This window comes from Carcharodon carcharias, chromosome 14, assembly GCF_017639515.1.
Source record: "Carcharodon carcharias isolate sCarCar2 chromosome 14, sCarCar2.pri, whole genome shotgun sequence".
NCBI lineage: Eukaryota > Metazoa > Chordata > Chondrichthyes > Lamniformes > Lamnidae > Carcharodon > Carcharodon carcharias.
The window spans coordinates 2,409,951-2,436,468 of NC_054480.1; the positions used below are offsets into that span (position 1 = coordinate 2,409,951).

General features: G+C 46.5%; 1 protein-coding gene across 1 annotated transcript in view; it reads right to left on the reverse strand.

The window, feature by feature from the left end:
* Window positions 1–26,259, reverse strand: part of LOC121287078 (cytochrome c1, heme protein, mitochondrial) — a 29,747-nt gene extending 3,488 nt beyond the window's left edge. Inside the window, exons 1-6 of the mRNA XM_041204588.1 lie at window positions 26,147–26,259; window positions 18,077–18,264; window positions 15,422–15,548; window positions 8,880–9,037; window positions 4,413–4,573; window positions 3,104–3,204 (exon numbers count right to left, since the gene is read on the reverse strand). Of these exons, the coding sequence (XP_041060522.1) occupies window positions 3,104–3,204; window positions 4,413–4,573; window positions 8,880–9,037; window positions 15,422–15,548; window positions 18,077–18,264; window positions 26,147–26,224 (813 nt within the window). The 5' untranslated portion in view covers window positions 26,225–26,259. The remainder of the gene's footprint in view (window positions 1–3,103; window positions 3,205–4,412; window positions 4,574–8,879; window positions 9,038–15,421; window positions 15,549–18,076; window positions 18,265–26,146) is intronic.
* Window positions 26,260–26,518: the final 259 nt, after the last annotated feature.

A 26,518-nucleotide genomic window follows, 5' to 3' on the forward strand; every position in this document is an offset into this window, starting at 1 on the left:
TTCACAAGTGAGAGGGACGACGTGGGTATGGAAATCAGGCAGAAGGACTGTGATATAATTAAAGAAATTAGCATAGAAAGGGAGGAGGTTCTAAGTGGTCTGGCAGGCTTAAAAGTAGATAAATCTCCAGGCCTGGATGAAATGTATCCCAGGCTGTTGAGGGAGGCGAGGGGGGAGATAGCAGGGGCGCTGGCAATAATTTTCAATACCTCTCTGGGCACAGGACAGGTGTCAGAGGACTGGAGGACAGCCGGTGTGGTACCATTATTCAAGAAGGGAGGAAGGGATAAACCAGGGAACTACAGGCCAGTCAGTCTAACCTCAGTGGTGGGGAAACTTTTGGAAGCAATTCTGAGGGACAGAATTAATCTACACTTGGAGAGGCCGGGATTAATCAAGGACAGTCAACATGGTTTTGTTAAGGGGAGGTCATGTCTGACCAATTTGATTGACTTTTTCGAAGAGGTGACCAGGTGTGTAGATCATCTTCTTATCGTGTCCACGGACAGTGTATACATGGCCCAGCCAGAACTGGACACATTTTTGTGCCTAATTACTGAATTCAGCAAGATCTTCAACAGTGCAGGGTTCCTCTAGCAATAGGCATTGCAGGAGATGTTACATAGTCTGTGGCTCAGTTCCACATTCACAAGTTGTCAGGCTGGTTGTATATCCCCATTTGCTTAGTGACACCTTTGAATGACCTACACCAGTGCTAAGTTTGTTAAGGCACTTCCAGGTTGCCCAGTTGCAATTAGCTCCTGGGGGAAGGCTTTCATCCAGTAGAATTTCCATCGCTGGGGGTTGTTCGAGACTGGCGAGCTGGTCTTTCCACAAGGCGATGCGGGCTTCAGATGGGGTTGATTGCAATGGAGCACTGTTCATGAAGCTCTTCCTTGACTTTAGGCGGCTGGTTGGAGGTGTATGACCATGTAGAGGGTGCCTCTCATCTGATGTTCAACACAGTCGCTCTTTCCTGCTGGTTACCGTTCTTCTTATTATCAGGAGGAGCGATACCCGCCGGGATGTTTGTTGGTTTTAAACAACCTGTGATAAGTCAGCAGCTTGCATTCAGAACGGCATCCATCTTCTTAGCACCAGTACACCTTTGCCATGCAGGGCAGGCGTGTTTGGCAGTGGAATAGCAAAGAGCAAGTGCACTGGTTCCAATGTTTTCCAGCTTGCTCCCCGTTTTGTGTTAGTGAGCTTATTCAGGATGTTGTATTGTGCGCTCACTTTTGCCTTTGTCTTTTCGATGTGGTTCTTGAAGGTGAGGCATCTGTCAAGGGTGTCTCCTAAGTAGATGTGTCAGTGTTGCTCCACACCAGGTTACTTTAAGCTGGCGTTTGGCTTCACGCTTTCTGAGGTGGAATGCACAAACTTGCAATTTTGATGGGTTTGTGTGAAGGTGGCTTTCTTCATAGTAGGATGTTAGTCCCTCCAAGGCCTCAGAATGTGTTTTCTCCACAGGGTTAAAAGCAGTGCTTCAGGCAGTGACACATAAGTCATCAGCATATATAAAACGGCGTGTGACACCGTCTATAGGTTGGTCATTTGTGTAGATGTTATACAGCAGCGGTGCAAGCACGTTTCCCTGAAGAAGATCATTCTTCTGAATACGCCACCTGCTGCGCTTCCCACCTAGTTTAACATAGAACCGGTGATTCTAAAGCATGCTTTCTAACAGCTCTGTTAAGTGAATATCTTTTGTTTTGGTGTGTAGATGAGGGCAATGCATTTGACGTAGTCTATTTGGACTTCAGCAAGGCTTTTGATGGAAGGTCCCGCATGGGCGACTGATAATGAAGGTAAGAGCCCATGGGATCCAAGGCAATTTGGCAAATCGGATCCAGAATTGGCTGAGTGGCAGGAAGCAGAGGGTGATGGTTGAGGAGTGTTTTTGTGACTGGATGCCTGTGTCCAGTGGGGTTCTACAGGGATTGGTGTTGGGTCCCTTGCTATTTGTGGTATATATAAACAATTTAGACCTGATTTTAGGAGGATTGATCAGTAAGTTCACAGATGCCACAAAAATTCGTGGGATGGTAAACAATGAGGAGGATAGCCTTAGATTACAGGATATAGACGGGCTGGTCAGATGGGCTGATCAATGGCAAATAAAATTTAATCTGGATAAGTGTGAGGTGTTGCACTTGGGCAGGACAAACAAGGCATGGGAATACATGATGAATGGTAGGGCTCTGGGAAGTACCGAGGATCAGAGGGACCTTGGTGTACATGTCCACCGATCCCTTAAGGTAGCGGGACAAGTAGATAAGATGGTTAAGAAGGCATATGGGATACTTGCCTTTATTAGCCAAGGCATAGAATATAAGAGTAAGGAGGTTATGCTGGAATTGTATAAAATGCTGGTTAGGCCACAACTAGAGTATTGCATGCAGTTCTGGAAGCTGCATTATAGGAAAGATGTGATTGCACTAGAGAGAGTGCAGAGGAGATTTACCAGGATGTTGCCTGGGCTGGAGAGCTTTAGTTATGAGGAGAGAGTGGATAGACTGGGAATATTTTCCTTGTAGCAGAGGAGATTGAGGGGGAACATGAGTGAAGTGTATAAAATTAGAAGGGGCATAGATAGAGTAGACAGGAAGGAACTTTTCCCCTTGGTGGAGGATCGATAACCAGGGGGCATAGATTTATGGTAAGGGGCAGGAGGTTTAGAGGGGATGTGAGGAAGAATTTTTCCACTCAGAGGGTGATGGGAATCTGGAACTCTCTGCCTGAAAGGGTGGTAGAGGCAGAAACCCTCATAACATTTAAGAAGTATTTGGATGTGCCCTTGCGATGCCATGGCATACAGGGCTATGGGCCTAGTGCTGGAAAATGGGATTAGAATAGTTAGGTACTTGTTTGACTGGTGCAAACTCGATGGGCCGAAGGGCCTTTTTCTGTGCTGTAGACCTCTATGATTCTACCTGCTCTGAGCCTATCCGACCGCAGTCCCACATCAACATTAAATCCTCGGCCTCTGTAGTGGCCCAGCAAGCCACTTAACTGACTCAACAGAAATGTGAGATAAAAGCTGGCCTCGCCAGTGATGCCCACATTGCATGACAGAACATCAAAATTGGAGTATGGAACTGACCTTCAGGCCCATGCTTTTACGCTGGTCGTGTTCTGGTTCGGCAGTCCAACGCAGGAATGTGCAGACATCTTTAGCGATCTGACTCATCGAGGCTGGGGTACCTACACATTAGGAGAGAGTCCAGCACTAAGTTAGCAAGCTCCAGGAGTCTGAAAAGGTGCACACACAGACGCACGCACACAATGTTAGTGGCATAATGCAAGCTTCAACACTCAGGTTCACAGACAGCCAGTTATACAGCAATGTGAGTTATCACAATCATATCTGCCATAACATCATTTTCATAAAATGAGGGAACTGGGCTTTGGTCTGGCGCCATTCAGCCTGCAATAGCATATTTGGAGGTAAGCTTTGTGAGGCAGATATCGGAAAGATGTGGAGCTAGAATGTGCATTGATCGTCCTTTCACCTCAGACCTGGGTTGAAATTCACAGAAGTACAAGTTTTCCTCCCTCATGGTCCCATTCACTGCAGAGATCAGAGACTCTCAGTATTGTCGGTCATTATCCTCCATTAACAGTGAGGCCAACTGCAGGGCTCAGACCAACTAACTCAGTACAGACTAGGGACGAAACCCTGACCACTAAAGCTCAGTTCTAAACACTTAATACTTGAACCTTATGTGCTCTGATTAATGTTCATCATCAGCTCTTTCACAGGAACAGGAGGCCATTCAGCCCATTGAGCCTGATGTGCCATTCAACATTATGGTTCATCTGTATCCAAAGTCCATCCACCTGCCTCGATTCCATATCCTTTTATGCCCTCATCTAGAAAAAACGCAACCATTTTCAGATTTAAGATGATTAATTAAGCTAGCATCAACTGCTTTTAGTTGGAGAGAGTTTCATACGATTACTACCCTTTGTGTGAAGAATTGTTTCCTAACTTCTCTACTGAATAGACTAACTCTGATTTTAAGGTTGTTTCCTTCGTCCCAGACTTTCCCACCAGTGGAGAAAATTTCTATTTACCTATCAATTGCGTTCAAAATCCTAACACTTCAATCAAATCAACTCAAACTTCAATATTTTGGGAATATTAGCCTAGTTCATGCATTCTCTCTTTGTAACCTTTTCTTGGAGCCCTGGTAACATTCTGGTCAATTTGGTCAAGGGGTACTCCTTTCCAAGGCAATTATTTCATTCTAAGCTGTAGTGCTCTGATGTCTACAAGTGCTCCAGCTGTGGATGAAGCAGCGCTTTGAATGTTTTTAATGGAAAAGCTTATCAGAGAAAGCACCAGAGGGCATTGGTCAGAATGTGGAGTGAGTGTCAGTGATGTCAGGAATACAAGATCCAAGTCTTACCATCCTCATACTCAACGGCTTCATCATAGATTGGAGGGGCCATTCCAATAGCCTGACCAGGGAAGTACGGGTTGTAATGTAGCCCTTCTCGGAGACTGATGCCAGCAGGAGGGTCACAGTAACCAGTGAGCAAGGTGAAGATATAATCCTCACCACCATGTCTACACAACCAAAGAAGAACAATGAGTCCACATTTCTTAAAGTTCAAAATTTCATCAAGGATTTTCTACAGAACAAAGTCTTACAGCAGATTCTACTTTATGTTTCAATTCCTTCTCTTGGTGAAGACCATGGCAAAGCATTTTGGACTGAGTGATTGGACCCAGGGTAGGATGTCTTCATTCTAGATTTTTTAGAACCATTGATTTTACAGAACAAGAGGTGGCCATTTGGCCCATAAGCATCAGCTCTGCTAGAGCAACTCCTAACTAATCCCATTGTCCCAACCTCTCCCCATAGCCCCGTATCAATCCCAAACTAATCCACTGCACCACTCTCTTCCCATCACCCTGTATCAATCCCAAACTAATCCCACTGCAGCACCCTCTTCCCATCACCCTGTATCAATCCCAAACTAATCCCACTGCAGCACCCTCTTCCCATCACTCTGTATCAATCCCAAACTAATCCCACTGCCCCACTTTATCTCCATAGCCCTATATCAATGCCCAAACTAATTTCACTTCCCCACTCTCTCCTCATATCCCTGAATCAATGCCCAAACTAATCTCACTTCCCCACTCTCTCCCCATATCCCTGTATCAATCCCAAACTATTCACATTACCCCATACACTCAATAGCCCTGTAGCAATCCCAAGCTAATGCCACTGCCGTGATCTCATCCTATTGCCCAATTTTCCCTTAAAGAATTCAACAGTCTCCGTCTCAAGCAGGTTGAGGGAAAGCATCTTCTGCTCCAAGAGCTGTGTGTGTAAAGAAATATCTCCTAACCTTGCTCCACACATTCTTGATTGCTTCAATGTCCTTACCAAGCAGTCCCAAAGACGCCACAGACAGGGTCACAAAAGGTGACCCTCACCAAAAGCAGGGTTTCAGGGCACTGTGGACATGCAGGTGTGCGGCACTTAAATATGCCAGTGTTTTGGTAATGAGGTGTTCTCCCACCAACACTGTAATGTATTCATGCACAACCAGAGACTGAATGTTTCACCAATCTGTCTTTTGGAAATGAATGGCTTTACACAAGTGAGTCAACACTTGCCTTGCAGCAGAAGAGAATCCCTACATAGAACTGAACTACAGATCATATATCTGTTCTTGTTTTCATCAGCACACACATACAGAACCATAGGTTAGATCGACATATGGGGATTCTCCAACATTTACCAATTTTCATTGCCTGTTGGGACCAAGGGATGTGGGGACTGTCCACTCTTTTCTAGGAAGGCAATTGTGTCATTGACAGTGTTATCAAGCAGCACTTCCATAGCAATAACCTGCTCACTGATGCTCAGTTTGGGTTCCACCAGGGCACTTAGCTCCAGACCTCATTACAGCCTTGGTCCAAACATGGCCAAAAGAGCTGAGCTTTAGAAGTCAGATGGGAATGACTGCCCTTGACAGTAAGGCAGCATTTGACCGAGTGTGGCATCAAGGAGCCCCTGCAGAATTAAATCAATGGTTATCATGGGTAAACACTCCACTGGCTAGCATCATATCCAGCACAAAGAAAGATGGTTGTAATTGTTGGAGGTCAATCATCTCAGTTCCAGGACATCACTACAGGAGTTCCTCAGGGTAGTGTCCTAGGCCCAACCATCATCAGCTGCTTCATCAATGGCCTTCATTCCATCATAAGGTCAGAAGTGGGGATGTTCACTGATTGCAGTGTTCAATACTGTTCGCAATTCCTCAAATACCGAAGCGGTCTGTGCCTGTATACAAGTTCTGTATAACATTCAGGATTGGGCTGATAAGTGGCAAGTCAATATTCATGCCATGAGTGCTAGGCAATGATCAACTCCAACAAGAGAGGATCTAACTATCTCCCCTTGACATTCAACAGCATTATCATTGCCGAATCTCCCAATATCAGCATCCTAAGGGTTACCATTCACCAAAAATTGAACTGGACCAGCCACATAAATATTGTGGCTATAAGAGCAGGTCAGACATTTGGAATGCTGCAGCGAGCAACTTACCTCCAGACTTCACTCTAGAGGATACAAGTGACATCCCAGAAGCAGCTATAAATCAGGAAACGGAAGAGAGGGAGGAAGTTAAAATTACAATCGCCAGAGAAGTGGTACTGAGTAAATTGTTGGAGCTGCAGGCTGACAAGTGCCCAGATCCTGATGGACTTCATCCTAGGGTCTTAAAAGAAGTGGCTAGTGAGATAGCTGATGCATTGGTTTTAATTTTCCAAACCTCCCTAGATTTAGGGAAGGTCCCATTAGATTGGAAGATAGCAAATGTGGGAGGGAGACAGAAAGCAGGAAATTACAGGCCAGTTAGCTTTACATTTGTCATGGGGAAAACATTAGAAGCTATTATTAAAGAAGCTATAAGCAAGGCACTTGCATAACTTCAAGGTAATCCAGTAGAGTCAACATGGTTTGGTGAAAGGGAAAGCATGTTTAACCAATTTATTTGAATTCTTTGAGGAAATAACATGTGCTGTGGATAAAGGTGGACGTACCGTACTTAGGTTTCCAGGAAGCATTTGATAAAGTGCCACATCAAAGGTTATTGTGGAAAATATAAGCTCATGGTGTAGGGGATAACATATTGGCATGGATGGAAGATTGGCTAGCTAACAGGAAACAGAGAATAGGCATAAATGGGTCTTTTTCAGGTTGGCAAGATGTAACGAGTGATGTGTCACAGGGATCATTGCTGGGACCTCAACTGTTTACAATTTATATAAATATCCTGGATGGGATGGTTTCCAAATTTGCTGACACAAAGATAGGTAGGAAAGTGGGTCGTGAAGAGGACAAAAGGAGGTTAACAAAAAGATTCATATAGTTAAGTGAGTGGGCAAAGACATGGCAAATGGAGCATAATGTGGGAAAATGTGAAATTGTCCATTTTGGCAGGAAGAATAAAAGAAACATTATCTAAATGGTGAGAGATTGCAGAACTCTGAGATGCCAAGGGATTTGGGTAATCTAGTGCAGATTCAGAAGGGGCTAGTATGCAGGTACAGCAGGTAATTAGGAAAGGTAATAGAACGTTATCATTTCTTGTGAGGGGAATTGATTACAAAAGTAGGGAGGTTATGCTTCAGTTATACAGAGCATTAGTGAGACCACATCTGGAGTACTGCGTACAGTATTGGTCACCTTATTTAAGGATGGATGTAAATGCGTTGGAAGCAGTTCAGAGAAAGTTTACCAGACTAATACCTCAAATGAGTGGGTTGTCTTATGAGGAAAGGTTGGACACGTTAGGCTTGTATCCACTGGAGTTTAGAAGAGTAAGAGGCGACTTGATTGAAACATATAAAATCCTGAAGGGTCTTGACAGGGTGGATGTTTCCTCTTGTGGGAGAATCTAGTACTAGGGGTCAGTGTTTAAAAATACTTTGTCATCCACTTACAACAGAGATGAGGCAAATTTTTTTTTTGAGGATCGTGAGTCTTTGGAACTCTGGTCCTGAAAAGACAGTAGAAGCAGAGTCTTTGAATATTTTTAAAGCAGAGGTGGATAGATTCTTGGTAAGCAAGGGGGTGATGGCTATCAGGGGTAGGCGGAATGCAGATTTCAGGTTACCATCAGATCAGCCATAATCTTGTTAAATGACAGAGCAGGCTCAAGGGCCCGAATGGCCTATCCCTGCTCCTTGTTTGTATGTTCCCAAAGCCTGTCCACCAGTGACAATGCACAAGGTAAAGAGCGTGATGAAATACTATCCACTTGCCTGGATGAATGCAGCTCCAACTATACTCCAGAAGCTTGACACTATCCAAGACAAAGGCACCCCATTCACCAAATTAAACATTCACTCCCTCCACCACTGATGCACAGTGGCAGTGGCATCTACAAGATGTACTGCAGCAACTCAGCACGGCTCCTTCTACTGCACCTTCTAAACCTGCAACCTCTACCACTTAGAAATACAAGGGCAGCAGATGCATAGTACCTGCAAGTTCCTCTGCAAGCCACACCCCATCCTGGCTTGGAAATACACTGCTGTTTCCTTCACTGCTACTAGGTCAAAAACCTGGAACTCCCTCCCTAACAGCACTGTGGGCGTACCTATACCATCTGGACTGCAGCGGCTCACAGTAACAGCTGACCACCGCCCTTCTCAAATGCAGTTAGGGATGTGCAACAAATGCTGGGCCTAGCCAGCAATGCTCACATCCCATGAAATAAAAATTGAAGCTTCAGATGGGAAGCAAACAGAAATGAATGGACAGATTTCACTTCCAGAAATTTCACAATGTAAGCAAAAATCCATGAGGAACAGTAAATTGCAGCAGTGAGTGTGAGGAAGGTACCTGGCATTTGCAATGTACGTGAGGTCGGGTGGAAGAGATCCATTATTTGCTGCTCTTGCAGCCTCAGAATTGGGGTACGGTCGAGGGAAATAATCAGAGAGTTTTCCAGGACGAGTGAACATTTCTCCACTTTCATCTGGTCCATCCAGCACTTCAATCTAAGAGTATCAGAGAGACAGAAATGGTAAGAAATAGCAGGCATGTGTAATTCATGCTTTTCTTGTGGGTAACTGCTGATCACTATCAAAGATGCTCTGAAGTTAGCACTCTTAGCTTTGTGGCTCTGTGCATGCATTTACATAGTTATTAGATATCAGCCTGGCTCATTTAGTTGCATTCTCAGTTAAAGCCAGGGGGCAGAATCAATTCCTTAGAAACAATACGGAAATGGGCTACACGGCCAAACCAGGCTGTGTTGGTGTTTGTCCTTCACAGTATTCTAATCCCACATCACCACCCTGATCCCATATCCCTCTTCCTGCAGCCAGCTATCTGATCCCAGACACAGATTTGAGTACATAATCTTGTCTGACATTCCAATGCCTACTCATGCTGATGTTACAAATCCTGTGATAGCGTTCACCTAAAGCATCAACAAACAGAACAAATCGACTGGTTGTTCATCTTGCTGCTGTATGTGGGGAATTCAGCCAGTCTACTTAATGCTGGTGGTGGGGAAACTTTTAGAGACTTTAATCTGAGAGAAATTACTTGGCATTTGACAAAAAATAAGGGCTAATAAATGAAAGTCATCACAGATTTGTTGAAGGCAAAATGGGTTTGTCTAGCTTGATTGAGTTCTTTGATGCAATAACAGAGTAGATGGATGAGGGTATTACAGTTGTGTATATGGACTTTCGAAAGGTGATGCACCACGTAAAAGACTTTATTGTAAAAATGAAGCCAGTGGGCTTAGAGAGATAGTGGCACATGGTTACTAAATTGGCTAAAGAACAAAAATTAGAAAGTAGTGGTGACTGGTTGTTTTTCAGATTTTCTTTATTCTTTCATGAAATGTGGGCCTCCCTGGCAAGGCCAGTGTAGAAACACTGGAAATAGGGGCAGGAATCGGCTATTTGGCTCCTCAAGCCTGCTCTACCATTCAACTAGATAATGGCTGCTCTTGTAGCTCAATGCCATTGTCCTGCACTATCCCCTGTATCCCTTGAAGTTATTAATATGTAGAAATCTATCGATCTCTGTCTTGAACATGTTCAATAACAGAGTCTCAACAGCCCTGTGGGGTAGAGAATTCCAAAGATTCAGCACCCTCAGTGAAGAAATTCCTCCTCATCTCAGTTCTAAATGGCCTACCTCTTATTCCGAGACTGTATCCCCTGGTTCTAGACCTCTTCCACCACCACCACCCTGTCAAGTCCTGTAAGAATTTTATATGTTTCAGTGAAATCACCTCTCATTCTTCTAAGCTCAGAATGCAGACCCAGTCTCCTCAATCTCTCCTCATTGATTCCTGGGAGAGCAGGATTGTTCAGTCTGGTAAATCTTTGTTGCACTCCCTCTATGGCAAATATATCCTTCCTTAGGTAAGGAGACCAAAACTGTATGCAATACAGTACTCCAGGTGAGGTCTCACCAAGGCTCTGTACTATTCCAGCGAGACATTTTTACTCCTGAACTCAAATCCTCTTGTAATAAAGGCCAACATACTATTTGCCTTCCTAATTGCTTGCTGCACCTGCATGCTAGCTTTCAGTGATTCATGAACAAAGGACACCGAGATCCCCTTGGACATCAACACTTCCCAACCTCCCACTATTTAAGAAATACTCTGCATTTCTGTTTTTCCGACCAAAGTGGATAACTTCACATTTTTCCACGTTATACTCTATCTGCCATGTTCTTGCCCACTCACTTAGCCTGTCTAAATCCCCACAAAGCCACTTTGCATATTCCCACCTAATTTTGTGTCATCAGCAACCTTGGAGATATTACATTTGGTCCCAGCATCCAAATCATTGATACTGGGACCCAAGCACCAATCTTTGTGGAACCCCACTAGCCACAGTCTGCCAACTTAAGGATGACCTGTTTATTCCTACTCTGTTTTCTGTTCATCAACTAATTCACAATCCACACCAGTATATTATCCCCCAGTCCCATCTGACCTAATTTTGTTTGCTAACCTCCTGTGTAGGATCTTATTAAAAGCCTTCTGAAAATTCAAATACACCACATCCACTGGTTCCCCCTTACTTCAACAGGTTTGTCAAACATGATTTCCCTTTTTTAAATCCATGTTGAGTCTGCTCAATCTTACCATTATTTTCTGTGTGTCCAGATATCACATCCTTTATAATAGATTTTTGCATTTTCCCTATCACTGATGTCAGGCTAACAGGTCTGTAGTTCCCCCTTTTCACTCTTCTTCCTTTCTTTAACATTGGGTTACATTTGCCACCTTCCATCTGCAGAACTGTTCCAGAATCTCAAGAATTTTGGAAAATGACCATTCACGCATCCACTATCTCTACAGCCACCTCTTTCAACACTCTGCGATGTAGATCAATAGGTCAGGGGATTTATCAACTTACAGTACCATTAATTTCTCCAGTACTACCTTTTTTCTTTCAGGCCCTCATTCCCTCTAATTCCTCAGTTTGGCATTGAAAGCTAGTCTCAGTAATGGTGACATTGGCAACTATGATCAATTATTGTAAAAACTCATCTGGTTCACTAATGTCCTTTAGGGAACGAAATCTGCCGTCCTTACCTGGTTTGGCCTGCATGTGGCGCCAGACCCATAGCATTGTGGCTGACTCTTAAATGCCCTCTGAAATGGCCTAGCAAGTCAATCTATTCAATGGCAATTAAGGATGGAGAACAAATGTTGGCCTAGCCAGAGACACCCACATCCCATGAAAGAATTAAGAAAGACTGTCCCAATAACACAGCTCCCATTTTCTCTGGTACTGGTGCCAGTGTCCCATGAATCAAAACCCGTTTGTCCCACACCAATCTTTGAGGCACACATTCAACGCTAATTTTATTTATCCTACACTAATTTGCTCATGGCTCAGATAGTAATCCAGAGATCATTACCTTTGAATTTCTGCTTTTTAATTTAGCCTCTAGCTCCTCATGCTCTCCAAACAGAACCTTTTTTCTGGTCCAGTTATGTCATTGGCACTGAAGAAGACCAGGACAACTGGATCCTCGCCTCCCACTGTAAGTTCTGCTCCAGTGCAGAGCAGATGTCCTGACCCCTGGCACCAGGTAGGCAGCCTTCTGGAACCACACTCTCAGCTGCAGAGAACTGAGGGTCAGAGACTGGGGTGCAAAAGGAGTGAGAGAGTTTGGTGAGCTGAGGGAAATTTAAGTATCTTTCTAAAATCTAATATTATTTGTATTTAACTTTTACTGCAAGTACTGTTTAAATTCTAAGTTTCATCCGGGGCCTAAGCAAGGAGATTGAAGCTATCCACTGGCAGCAGCTAAAATAATTAATTATGGAAACTAGCTTGAACTGGTCCTTGCTGTATCTGGGCTCAGCTCGTCCCTTTGTTCAGAACCTATAAATTCAGACAGACATTCTCAGTGTGCAACGGTGAGAGAGAGTTTGGTGAGCTGAGGGAGTTTGGTGAGGAGGGGAAGAAGGTACTCCTTTGTTTTTTCTAACTTTTTCACCCAAGCTGATTGGTGAGTATCTGGTGGATAGCTGGTAAGTGGTCAAGGCACTATTTCAGGAATAGAATAGGCAGGAATTTGTGATAGGATTAATAAATATACAGAACAAAATAAATAATTGAATAAAATAATTAAGTATAGCAAGACAGGGGATGTGTCATGGCTGCAGCATGTGGGAGCTCCTAGATACCAATGTAATCCAGGTCAAACCCATCTGCAGCAAGTGCCTGCGACTTGGGAAGCTTCGGGTCAGTAACTAAGCTGGAGGCCAAGCTGCAGACACTTCGACTCATCAGGGAGGGCGAGGGATACATGAACGCTTTGTATCAGGAGGCGGTCACACCCCTCAGGATAGCATCTTTTGATTTGGAAGGTGGTCAGGGGCAGGAGGTTGTGACAGCAGCTGAGGCAAATAAGGGGACCCAAAGGGCAGGAGTGTCAGTTTCTGCAGTTATCCAACAGGTATGAGGTTCTTTCAGCTTGTTTGGATGAGAGTGGGGGCTGCAGGTTGCATGAGCTGACTGACCATGACACTGTGGTCAGTCCAGTGAGGGGAGCACAAAGGAACATAGTGGTAGTACGGGACAGTATATAAAGAGGATTGACACTGTTCTTTGTAACAAAGAGCAAGAGACCAGACCGCTACGTTGCCTGTCTGGGGCCAGATTTCAGGACACGTGCTCTGGGCTGGAGAGGAACTTAGTAGGAGGGGGAGAATCCAGTGGTTGTGTCCATGTAGGTACCAATGACATAGGCAATGCAAGGAAGGAGGTTCTGCATAGTAAGTATGAAGAGCTAGGCACCAAAGTAAGAAGCAGAACCTCAAAGATAATAATTTCTGGATTATTACCTGAGCCACGTGCAAATTGGCACAGGGCAAATAAGACTGGAGAAACAAATGTACGGCTCAAAGATTGGTTTGGGAGGAAGCTCCACAAATATCCTCATCCTCAATGATGGAGAAGCCCAGCACATCAGTGCAAAAGATCAGACTGAAGCATTTGCTACAATCTTCAGCCAGTCGATGAAGTGCCGAGTCGATGATCTATCTCAGCCTCTTCCAGAGGTCCCCAGCATCACAGATGCCAGTCTTCAGTCAATTCGATTCACTCCACATGATATCAAGAAACGGGTGAAAGCTCTGGATACTGAAAAGGCTTTGATTTTTCTTAGAATGCAATCAACCCGCAGCACCTAAAAGCACGGAGAGAGGAAGACCTAGATATCCAGTCCAGTCCACTCCATGGCTCCAAAGTGGACAGACCACATTCTAAGAAAAATCAAAGTGTGATGTCACAGGAAAACAGGTAGCTGTCAGTAACCAGAGGACACAAATTTAAGTTAACTGGCAGAAGAGCCAAAGGAGAGGCGAGGAAAAGTGATTTTACACAGTAAATTGCTGTGACCGGGAATGCACTGGCTGAAAGTACAGTGAAAGCAGATTCAATAATAACTTTCAAATGGGAATTGGATAAATACCTGAAATAATAAAACACTGCTTGAATATGGGGAAAGAGCAAGAGTGGGGTTAATTGAATAGCTTTTTCAAAGAACTAGCACAGGCATAATGGGCCTAATGGCCTCTTTCTGTGCTGTAACATTTTATGAATTCCCCTTCAGAACAACTGCTGCATTGCCTGAAGAACGGTCACTTTGAAGGGACTGGAGATATTTTAATGAACGGGCACTACATAAATTTACCTCTCTTCTGGTTTGCTAAATATTAGGGGATATGTATGGAGATGCTCTGTGGGAAGCCAGCATTGACTCGATGGGCTGAATGGCCTCCCTGTGTGACATAAATAACTAGATCTATGACTATGAAACGCCATGTAAAATGGTTCCTAAATCTATTTCATAGTGAGCTACTCATCACCATTGTGCCTGGAAGATTTTTAAGATGTAAATATATTGGTCTGCAGTCTCTACAGATTTTTTAATTCCACCCTCTCTTCAGAAGTGGACCATGTGCACCTCTATTTGTTGCTTCTCTTCCAGTGGCAGAGGTCTTGGGGAGGGGGAATCTGGGATCATGACCTTCCAATTATTTTGAGGTCAGCCAAATTTGTATCTCAGGACTCATTCAAAACTGACCAAAAGTAATTTACACACCTAATTTGTAAATTACTGACCACACTGCAGTTTTGTGTCTGATGGAATTCAGTATTTATCTCCCCCTCTCCCTCACCTGCTCCTGAAGGCTCAGACTCATGATATGGACCCAAAGTCACTCACTAGAACCTCATCTGCCAATGAAAGATCTCCAGCTAAGGGCAATCTCAAAGTGCAATCTAGGATATGAGGTGAAATAATTCCAGAGCAGGAATGGTAGAAAAAGACCCAAAAATAAGCAGAAACCAGCAATTGAACCAAGACTCACAGATCAACCAGTCCCTTTAGTAAAAAGGTGGCTATTCAGCACATGGTTTGCAACCAATGTTCCACGTAAGTTTTGCACCCCTTTAAAGTACTGCTTGTGTGCATAAAACGTTTCAAGGTACCATACAGTTCCACGAACAGGCTGCATGCCACAAAAACAATTTAGAGGGGAGACTGGTTTCTAGGCAGCCGAGACTGAAGGGTTGAGAGTCTCAGTTATGCGCTGCTCACAAAGGCTATATGTGAAATGATTCTAGGCCAATATCAATCCACTTCAACACAGGCATGGGGTGCAAATTCACAAATGATAGAAGCTGGTGTGGGAAATGGGAAATGCCATGCCCATGCCAGTGTTCCCAGGAACTCCTTGTTGTCACAAAGCAGAGAAGCTTCACCCTGCATCCAACTCACACAGTGTCCACCAGCACACGGATGGTTCTATCCCCTAATGTGAAGCTGGCATGCACAAATCCCTCAGCCCAATGTGACGAAAAGCAAAATGAAGTCCGCACTCTCACCTCCTCGGCTAGAGCCTTGGCCTCTTCCTGTGTGTGTGTCGCTCCAACCAGGTTTCGAAAGGCCACATATTCCATGCTGTGACAGGCTGCACAGACCTGCTTGTATACCTGATAACCACGACGAACACTGGAAATAAAGCAAGACAGCAACCTCAATGCACCCTAACACCACCCTCCAGGAGAAACAGCATCACCACTAACACACCACCCCCTTCTCCCAAGCAGGCTTCCTTCAAGAATTAGTGTCACTAATGTACAGATTCAATATTTTAAAGCTACAAAATATTGGGCTTGGTCAATTCTCATTACTGCAAGAACATTTAACTTCATTTTTGTCCAAGCTGCAGATCTGTTTATAATACAAAAAGCTAAATAAATATCTGTAAAGTCTTGTGTAGCATTCAATTAAAATAAATGTATTCCTACAAAAGTCCTCTTGCATACATTCAATCAGATGTCTGACTACTGTTTTCAGGTAGATTTATGACCAGATTTAAACCCTTCACTCGTTAAACAGAGAACTTATTTAAACTCTTAGGTAAAACCTCCCATGATGCAATTTCAAAGAAGGGCAAGGGAATTGTCCTGGCCAATATTTATCCCTTAATCAATATCACTAAAACAGATTAGCCAGACAATATCACATTGTTGATTATAGGAGTTTGCTGTGTGTAAATTGGCTGCTGTGTTTACAACACTACAATAATGACAATACTTCGAGAGTACTTTCAAAGTGCTTTGAGGCATCCAGTGGTGGTGAAAGGCGCTATAAAAGTGCAATATAAATTTTTGTTTTGTTTAGTGGCCGTAACAAAATCAAATCTGACGCTGTTTTAATATCCAAAAATTTGCATTTTCCAGGAAGGAATCACTGAAAAGTGACCAAGAATGGGAAAGTAGAGGTCAATGCTAGTGATCGAGGATAACCCACTGTAATTAAAACGATAAGCAAAAGGGTAGTGTGGGAAGTCACTGAAGTGGATGATTAGCCATGAAGGCACTAGAGACTGCAAAGGCCATGGGCCCTGACAATATTCCAGCAATAGTACTAAAGACTTGTGCTCCAGAACTTGCCGCACCCCGAGCCAAGCTGTTCCAGTGCAACTACATCACTGGTATTTACCTGGCTATGTGAAAAATTGCCCAGGTATGTCCTGTACACAAAAAGCAGGACAAATCCAACCTGGCCAATTACCATTCCAGCAGTCTACTCTTGAGTAATGTGATGGAAGAGGTCATCCACAGTGCTATCAAGCGGCACTTGCTTAGCAATACCTATTCACTGACACTTGGTTTGGGTTCTGCCAGGGACACTCAGCTCGACCTCATTGCAGCCTTGGTTCAAGCAGGACAAAGGAGCTGAACTCCCGAAGTGAGGTGAGAGTCACTGCCCTTGACATAAAGGCCATATTTGACCGAGTGTGACATCAAGGAGCCCTAGCAAAACTGGGGTCAATGGGAATCGGGGAAAACTCTCCGCTGGTTGGAGTCATACCTTGCACAAAGGAAGGTGGTTGTAGTTGTTAGTGATCAATCATCAGCTCCAGGATATCACTGCAGGAGTTCCTCAGGCTGGTGTCCTAGGCCCCATTTGCGACTCAGATACTGAAAGCAGTCCGTATCGAAATGCAGCAAGACCTGGACAACATCCAGTCTTGGGCTGACAAGTGGCAAGTGACATTCATGCCACACAAGTGCCAGGCAATGACTATCTCCAGCAAGAGAGCATGTATCCATTGCCCCTTGACAGTCAATGGCATTACCATCACTGTATCCTCTACCATCAACATCCTGAAACTGAACTGGACTAGCCATATAAGTACTATGGCTACAAGAGCAGGTCAGATTTCTTGACATCATCCAGGGCAAAGCACCACATCCACAAACATTCACTCCCTCCACCACCAATGCACAGTAGCAACAGTGTACACCATTTACAAGATACACTGCAGGGACTCAAATCAAATCTCCTCTTAGTTTTCTCCTGTCCAAGGAGGGCAGTCCCAACTTCTTCAATCTATCTTCATAACTGAAGCCTTTCATCCCTGGAATCATTCTCGTAAACCTCTTCTGCACTCTCTGCAATGCATTCACATCCTTTCTATAGTGTGGTGCCCAGAACTATACACAATACTAGCTGGGGTCTAACCAATGTCAAAATCTTGGAACTCTCTCCCTAACAGCACTGTGGGTGTACCTACATCACATGGACTGCAGCGGTTCAAGAAGGCAGCTCACCACCACCTTCTCAAGGGCAACTAGGGATGGGAAATAAATACTGGCCCAGCCAGCCCTGTCTCAACATTTTAAAAATATTCTGCTTTTCTATTTTTCATACCACAGTGGATAACAACATTTTTCTACTTTATATTTCATCTGCCATGCCCATACCCACTTATTTAACTTGTCTGAATTCTTTTGCAGCCTCTCTGTACTTCTCTCACAGCTTACTTTATCAATCAACTTGGTATCAGCAGCAAACTTGGACACATTAACAGCTTAGATGAGAGATGGAACCCAGGCTCCTACTGCTCTGTTCAATCCCAAACTGACCTATGATCTAACCAACCCAGAATGGCTTAGGGCCATTTAATTAATTAACACCAAACTCAATACTTGCCCAATTGAACAGCTTCTGGGTTGTAATTCTCTCACCTGGCATGATCAAGCGCAGATAAGAACCCCCCGTGATTCCAGGGATAGCTAGGAGAATGGAGCTCCAGGTCTGCGTACACAGAGTGATGCAGTGTCAAGGCAAGTGCACTGCCCCCCGCAGCAAGGACACCTAGTGTAGACAACGCTATCTTCTTTCCACGGGACAGGTTAGCAAAGGACATCCTGGCCTACAAGACACAAGATATTCATGTTAAAACTGAAGATCCTAGTCAGAATCTAATGCCACATGTGAAAAGTCTGACTATAGATTAGATGATTATTATCCTTTCCTTTGTTAAATAAACACTCAATGAACATTAAAGGGAAGATACAGAGTCATTTCAAAGACTTTCCTTCCTGATTTATTCCCTCTCCTATCCTGATGGCTCTGGCTCATACTGTTCCATTATGTTCCCCCCAAGAATTCAACTAAAGGAACACTTCATCTTTAAGTTTAGTTGCATGGGCTATCATAGTCATTGACAATGATAAAAACAAAAAACTGTGGATGCTGGAAATCCAAAACAAAAATAGAAATACCTGGAAAAACTCAGCAGGTCTGGCAGCATCAGCGGAGAAGAGCAAAGTTGATGTTTCGAGTCAACTTTTGAAGGGTCATGAGGACTCGAAACGTCAACTTTGCTCTTCTCCGCCGATGCTGCCAGACCTGCTGAGTTTTTCCAGGTATTTCTATTTTTGTTTATAGTCATTTACAATGTTTTCTATAGGAACAAGTGGTGGCTATTCAGCCCCTTGAGCCTCTTCCACCATTTCATTAGATCATTGCTGATCTGTGTCTTAACTCCATTTTGCCCACTGTTGCTCTACATACTTTACCCAACAAAACTCTATCAATCTCAGTCTTGAAAGTTCCAATAGGCCCCCAGCATCAGCAGGTTTCTTTCTGATGGGGGGGAAAAAAGAGGAGCAAAGAATGACTAAAAGATTCATAAGGAGGGAGAAATTAGAGTACAAAAGAAAGCTAGCTAGAAATATAAAAACAGGTTGCGAGAGTTTCTACAGGTATTTAAAAGGGAAAAAAAATAAAGTGAGTGTTGGTTTCTCAGACGATGAGAATGGGGAATAAGAAATGAAAAATAAGGAAATGGCAGATGGATTGACTGTCTGTCTTCACTGTAGAGGATACAAATAACATCCCAGAAATAATTGTGAATCAAGAGTTGAAAGGGAGGAACTTAAAACAATTACGATCACCAGTGAAAGGATACTGAGAAAATTATTAGAACTAAAAGTTGACAGGTCCTGATGGACTTCATCCTAGGGTCTTAAAAGAAGTGGCTGCTGAGATACTAGATGCATTGGTTTTAATTTTCCAAAATTCCTTAGATTCTGGGCAGACCCCATCAGATGGGAAAATAATGAATGTGACTCCTCTATTCAAGAAAGGAGGGAGACAGAAAGCAGGAAACTACGGGCCAGTTAACTTAACATGTCATTGGGAAATTGCTGGAATTCATTATTAAGTAGTTTTAGCGGGGCACTTAGAAAATCTCAATGCAATCAGGCAGAGTCAACATGGTTTTGTGAAAGGGAAATCATGTTTGACTAATTTATGGGAGTTTTCAAGGCAGTAACAAGCAACGTCGATAAAGGGGAACCTGTGAATGTGCTATACTTAGATTTCCAGAAGGCATTTGACAAGGTGCCACACAAAGTTACTATGCAAAATAAGAGCTCATGGTGTAGGGGTGCCCATGGATAGAGGATTAGTTAGCTAACAGGAAACAGGGTAGGCACAAATGGGTCATTTTCAGGTTGGCAAGATGTGATGAGTGGAATACCAAAGAAATCAGTGATGGGGCCTCAATTATTTATAATTTTTATCAATGACTTGGATAAAGGGACCGAATATATGGTGGCTAAATTTGCTGATGACACCAAGGTAGGTAGAAAGTAAGTTATGAAGAGGAAAAAAGGAGTCTACAAAGGGACATAGATAGGTTAACTGAGTAGGAAAAAATTTGGCAGATGAAGTGTAATGTGGGAAAATGTGAACCTGTCACCTTTGGCAGGAAGAATAGAAAAGCAACATATTATTTAAATAGAGGGATCTGAGTGTCCTGGTACATGAGTCACAAAATGTTAGTATACAGGTACAGTAAGTGATTAGGAAGACAAATGCAAGGGGAATGAAATATAAAAATAGGGATGTTTTGCTACAGTTGTACAGGGCCTTGGTGAGTCCACATCTAAAGTACTGTACACAATTTTGGTTTCATTTAAGAAAGGATATAAATGCGTTGGAAGCAGTTCAGAGAAGGTTCGCTTGACTGATAACTGGGATGGTGGGATATCCTATGAAGAAAGCTTGGACAGGCTGGGCCTTTTTCCACTGGCGTTTTGAAGATTTGAGGGGCGATCCTGAGGGGACTTGATGGTGGATACTGAAAAGATGTTTCCTCTTGTGGGAGAGAATAGAACTAGAGGACACAGTTTAAAAATAAGGGGTCCCTCATTTAGGGTGAAGATAAGAAGAAATATTTTCTCTCAGAATCTTTGAAACTCTCTCCCCCGGAGTGGTCATTGAATATTTTTAATGTTGAGTTAGAAAGATTCTTGACTAACAAGGGAGTCAAAGGTTATCGGGGGTAGACGGAACTTGGAGTTGAGCCCACAATCAGATCCGCCATGACCTTATTGAATGGCAGAGCAAGCTTGAGGGGCCGAGTGGCCTACTTCTGTTCCTAATTCGTGTGTTCATATGTATTCCAAAATCAATATATTCTTCCAGAGGTGCAGAGCCCAGAACTGTTCACAATTACTCAGATGGAGACTAACTGAGGTTCTGCTCAATTAAAGTATAATTTTCTTCCTTTCATATTCCAATCTCCTTGTGATAAAGACCAATATTCCACTGGTCCTTTTGACTACTTTTTTCACCTATGTTTTTAGTGATATATGTCCCAATCTTTCTATTCCTTCTCTCTTGCTCATGAGGAATATATCCTGATTCGTCTTTCCCCATCTCTCACAATTACAACATCAAACAAGACTGAGAAAGGAAAATGCATCTGAGTGTATGCAAAGGTATTTTAACACCATTATATGAGCCACAACACTGCTCAGAAGAAGCAGCTGATGATACTTCATTGACAAAACATCTGAAATCTGGTCTGCCCAGAACAGGGGAAAGATCTCACTTGCACCAAAAAGATCAGTTACTATCACAGATCCTCCTGCAGGCACTGACATTACCTTCAGGACCCCACTCAAAATGTCTACTGCAACCCCAAAAGATCAACATGCCCACCAACTGCATCAGAACATTTTACAGAGAATGGGGAACAGGATCCAAAGAGGGGGATTGGCTTGGGTGCCATGGTGGGGGGGGGTTGATTGTTAGGGGTTAGGGTATGTAAGTGTAAATAAATCTGCAGAGAGCTGGTTTGGTGTGTGATACTGTGCATTTCTAAGAGACTCAAGTTGCAATGAAAAGACAACATGAATTTCAGTGAGCAATGTACCACAATCAGGTTTATTGCAGCAAGGCTGTGAATAAAATAATGAAAAAAGGTCATGAGAAATGTGCTAGACCAGATGAATGAGAAAGCCCAAACTAACATGTTAAAAGAAATCCCAATCTTCAAGTCTTGCACGCTATGCTGCTAAGATTAGAAGAGACACCAGACTGTTACAACATTGACCATGCCTTGGTTGTTGCAAGACTTTGAAAAGTGCTATATAAATTCACTTTCTTTCACACTTACTGGATTCTTAACTTAAAAAATATAGCCAAAAATTTGTTACAGTGTCATTAATAGGATCTTTGTAAACAGGTTCCTCTCCTCCAAAGAAGGGAGACTTGGCAGTCATGCACCAGTAATGAATATCTCAAAATCATACGCAAAGAGTGGACCACAAAAACAATTTAAAAAAACCTTCCCGAGACTTTTGAGGCTCAATGCTGGTAGAAAAGAGACAAAAATAATGGAGTACCAATTAGCCAACTCTAACCTTTGGTTTGAAAGCCTGAAGTTTGTTGGCAGAAAGCATGATGGAAGTCCAGAATCAAAGTCCTGAGAAAGAAAAAGCTTCAGAGCTGAAATTCTGAAAGACTCTGAGAAGGATGCACCATCTGTAACTAACTAAAGGAGTTAAGGATGGTATCAAATTGAAGGAAAAGATATACAATGCTGCAAGGATTAGTGATTGGCTGGAAATGGCAGAGACTTTAAACAAGTATTTTGTAACTGTCTTTACAGCAGAAAACAAAAAATCATTCCAAGAATAACAGAAAAGCTTGGAGCAAAAGGGAGGAGCTTAAAACAATCACAAGAGAAAAAGTGTCAAGAAAACTAATGAGACTAAAGGCTGACAAGTCCCCTGGATCTGATGGCCTGCATCCTAGGGTCTTAAAAGAGGAGGCTGCAGAGATAGTGGATGTATCGGTTGTAATCTTCCAAAATTCCCCAGATTCTGAAAAGATCCCAGCGGGTTGGAAAACCACAAATATAACATCAATATTCAAAAAAGGAGGGAGACAGAAAGCAGGAAACTATAGGCCAGCTAGTCTTAACATCCGTCATAAGGAAAATGCTTGAATCCATTATTAACGGGGTAGTAGCAGGATATTTAGAAAATCATAATACAATCAGGCAGAGTCAACATGGTTTTGTGAAAGGGAAATCATATTTGACAAATCTATTAGAGTTCTTTAAGGATGTGATGAGCAGGGTGGATAAAGGGGAACCAGTAGATGTGGTGTACTTGGATTTCCCAAAGACATTCAATAAAGTGATATATAAAAGGTCACTGCAGAAGATAAGGGCTCATGGTGTTGTGGAGTGAAACACCTGTATTAGCATGAATAGAGGATTGGCTAATGAACAGGAAACAGAGTTGGGATAAATGGGTCATTTCTAGGTTGGCAAACTGTAACTAGAGGAGTGCCACAGAGATCAGGGCTGGGGCCTCAACTATTTACAGTCTACACTAATGACTTGGATGAAGGGTTTGACTGTAATCACATTTGCTGATGATACAAAAATAGGTAGGAAAGCAAGTTGCGAGAAGAATACAGAGTCTGCAAAGGGACATGGATAAATTAAGTGAGTAAAAATTTGGCAGATTGATTATAATGTGGGAAAATTTGGGTTGGCCCTTTGGCAGGAAGAACAGAAAAGCAGAATATTATTTAAATGGAGACAATCTGCAGAATGCTTCAGCTCAGAGGGATCTGGGTGTCTTTGTAAAAATCACAAGTTAGAATGCAAGTAATTAGGCAGGTAGGTGGATTGTTGGTCTTTATTGCAAGGGGAATGGGATATAAAAATAGGAAAGTCTTGTTACAACTGTACAGGGCATTGGTGAGACCGCGGTGAGAGTACTGAACACAGTTTTGGTTTCCTTATTTAAGAAGTGATATGGGGTGGGGGGTGAATGAAAGTGGGGGGGGGGGTGAAGGTGCGAGGGGGGTGATGGTGGGGGGCGGGGGGATGGGTGAAGGTGGGGGGCTGTGGAGGTGGGGGGGGAGAAGGGGGTGAGGATGGGGGGGGTGAAGGGGGGGGGGGGTGAAGGGGGGGTGAGGATGGGGGGGGTGAAGGGGGGGTGAGGATGGGGGGGGGAAGGGGGGGTGAGGATGGGGGGGGGAAGGGGGGGTGAGGATGGGGGGGGTGAGGATGGGGGGGGGGAAGGGGGGGTGAGGATGGGGGGGGGGAAGGGGGGGTGAGGATGGGGGGGGGAAGGGGGGGTGAGGATGGGGGGGGGAAGGGGGGGTGAGGATGGGGGGGGGAAGGGGGGGTGAGGATGGGGGGGGGAAGGGGGGGTGAGGATGGGGGGGGGAAGGGGGGGTGAGGATGGGGGGGGGGAAGGGGGGTGAGGATGGGGGGGGAAGGGGGGGTGAGGATGGGGGGGGAAGGGGGGGTGAGGATGGGGGGGTGAGGATGGGGGGGAAGGGGGGGGTGAGGATGGGGGGGAAGGGGGGGTGAGGATGGGGGGGACGGGGGGTGGGGTGAGGACGGGGGGTGGGGTGAGGACGGGGGGTGGGGTGAGGACGGGGGGGTGGGGTGAGGACGGGGGGGTGGGGTGAGGACGGGGGGGTGGGGTGAGGACGGGGGGGTGGGGTGAGGACGGGGGGTGGGGTGAGGACGGGGGGTGGGGTGAGGACGGGGGGTGGGGTGAGGACGGGGGGTGGGGTGAGGACGGGGGGTGGGGTGAGGAGGGGGGGTGGGGTGAGGAGGGGGGGTGGGGTGAGGAGGGGGGGTGGGGTGAGGACGGGGGGTGGGGTGAGGACGGGGGGTGGGGAGGGGGGGGTGAAGGGGGGATGAGGATGGGGGGGGTGAAGGGGGGGTGAGGATGGGGATGAGGATGGGGGTGAAGGGGGGGTGAGGAGGGGGGGTGGGGAGGGGTGAAGAGGGGGGGTGGGGAGGGGGGTGAAGGGGGGGTGAGGATGGGGGGTGGGGATGGGTGAGGATGGGGGGTGGGGGGGTGAAGGAGGGGGGTGAGGATGGGGGGTGGGGAGGGGGTGAGGATGGGGGGGGTGAGGATGGGGGGGTGAGGATGGGGGGGGTGAGGATGGGGGGGGTGAGGATGGGGGGGGTGAGGATGGGGGGGGTGAGGATGGGGGGTGGGGGGGTGAAGGAGGGGGGTGAGGATGGGGGGTGGGGGGGTGAGGATGGGGGTGAAGGAGGGGGGTGAGGATGGGGGGTGGGGAGGGGGGTGAGGATGGGGGTGAAGGAGGGGGGTGAGGATGGGGGTGAAGGAGGGGGGTGAGGATGGGGGGTGGGGGGGTGAAGGAGGGGGGTGAGGATGGGGGTGAAGGAGGGGGGTGAGGATGGGGGGTGGGGAGGGGGGTGAGGATGGGGGGGGTGAGGATGGGGGGGGTGAGGATGGGGGGTGGGGGGGTGAAGGAGGGGGGTGAGGATGGGGGTGAAGGAGGGGGGTGAGGATGGGGGGTGGGGAGGGGGGTGAGGATGGGGGGGGTGAGGATGGGGGGGGTGAGGATGGGGGGGGTGAGGATGGGGGGTGGGGGGGTGAGGATGGGGGTGAAGGAGGGGGGTGAGGATGGGGGTGAAGGAGGGGGGTGAGGATGGGGGGGGTGAGGATGGGGGGGGTGAGGATGGGGGGTGGGGGGGTGAGGATGGGGGTGAAGGAGGGGGGTGAGGATGGGGGGTGGGGATGGGTGAGGATGGGGGGTGGGGATGGGTGAGGATGGGGGGTGGGGATGGGTGAGGATGGGGGTGAAGGAGGGGGGTGAGGATGGGGGGGGTGAGGATGGGGGGGGTGAGGATGGGGGGGGTGAGGATGGGGGGTGGGGGGGTGAGGATGGGGGTGAAGGAGGGGGGTGAGGATGGGGGGGGGAAGGGGGGGTGAGGATGGGGGGGAAGGGGGGGTGAGGATGGGGGGGTGAGGATGGGGGGGAAGGGGGGTGGGGTGAGGAGGGGGGGTGGGGTGAGGACGGGGGGTGGGGAGGGGGGGGTGAAGGGGGGGTGAGGATGGGGGGTGGGGATGGGTGAGGATGGGGGGTGGGGGGGGTGAAGGAGGGGGGGTGGGGATGGGGGGGTGAGGAGGGGGGTGAAGGGGGGGTGAGGATGGGGGGTGGGGGGGTGAAGGAGGGGGGGTGGGGATGGGGGGGGTGAGGAGGGGGGGGAAGGGGGGGTGAGGAGGGGGGGTGGGGTGGGGAGCGGGGGGTGGGGAGGGGGGGGTGAAGGGGGGGGTGAGGAGGGGGGGGTGGGGTGGGGAGGGGGGGGGGGGTGAAGGGCCTGCGGTAAAACACCGGGGGTTATTTCTCTGACACCGGTTGGGGAGCGATGGACCCGGGGGTGGGGGAGATTGTGATGCTCGGAGGGGGGGGGGGTTTGCGGGAGTCCGGCCTCACCCGGCGCCGGCATCTCAGTGAAGCCCCCCGCCCGCCGGCCCATCGGCCGGTCACTCCTCAGACCCGCGGTGACCAGGAGCCGCTCCGGCCACGGGGGGCCGGGGGTGACCTTGACGCAAGCCGATGCCCGATTGTGAATTACCGGCCCCCGCTACGGGGCTCGGGCCTGGGCCCAGGCCGGCGATCTGATCCCATTGCCCACCCGCAGCACGGGCCGTTTCGGCCGCTCTCACCTTGCAGAGGTAGAAGGTTTTCTGCCGAGTGTGGAGGAGAAGACGCCCGCTCCCCACTGTCGCTCTCAGAGCCGCCATGTTATATAACCCGCCCTCACTCCCAGATGGCACTGCGCCGCCCCCCGCCGCCGTCTTGAGTAACCCGCCCTCACTCCCAGATGGCACTGCGCCGCCCCCCGCCGCCGTCTTGAGTCACCCGCCCTCACTCCCAGATGGCACCGCGCCGCCCCCCGCCGCCGTCTTGAGTCACCCGCCCTCACTCCCAGATGGCACTGCGCCGCTCCCAGCCGCCATCTTGAGTAACCCGCCCTCACTCCCAGCTTGCACCGTTCCTCCCTACAGAATGAAAGGTTGCGAACTCGGCTTCACTTA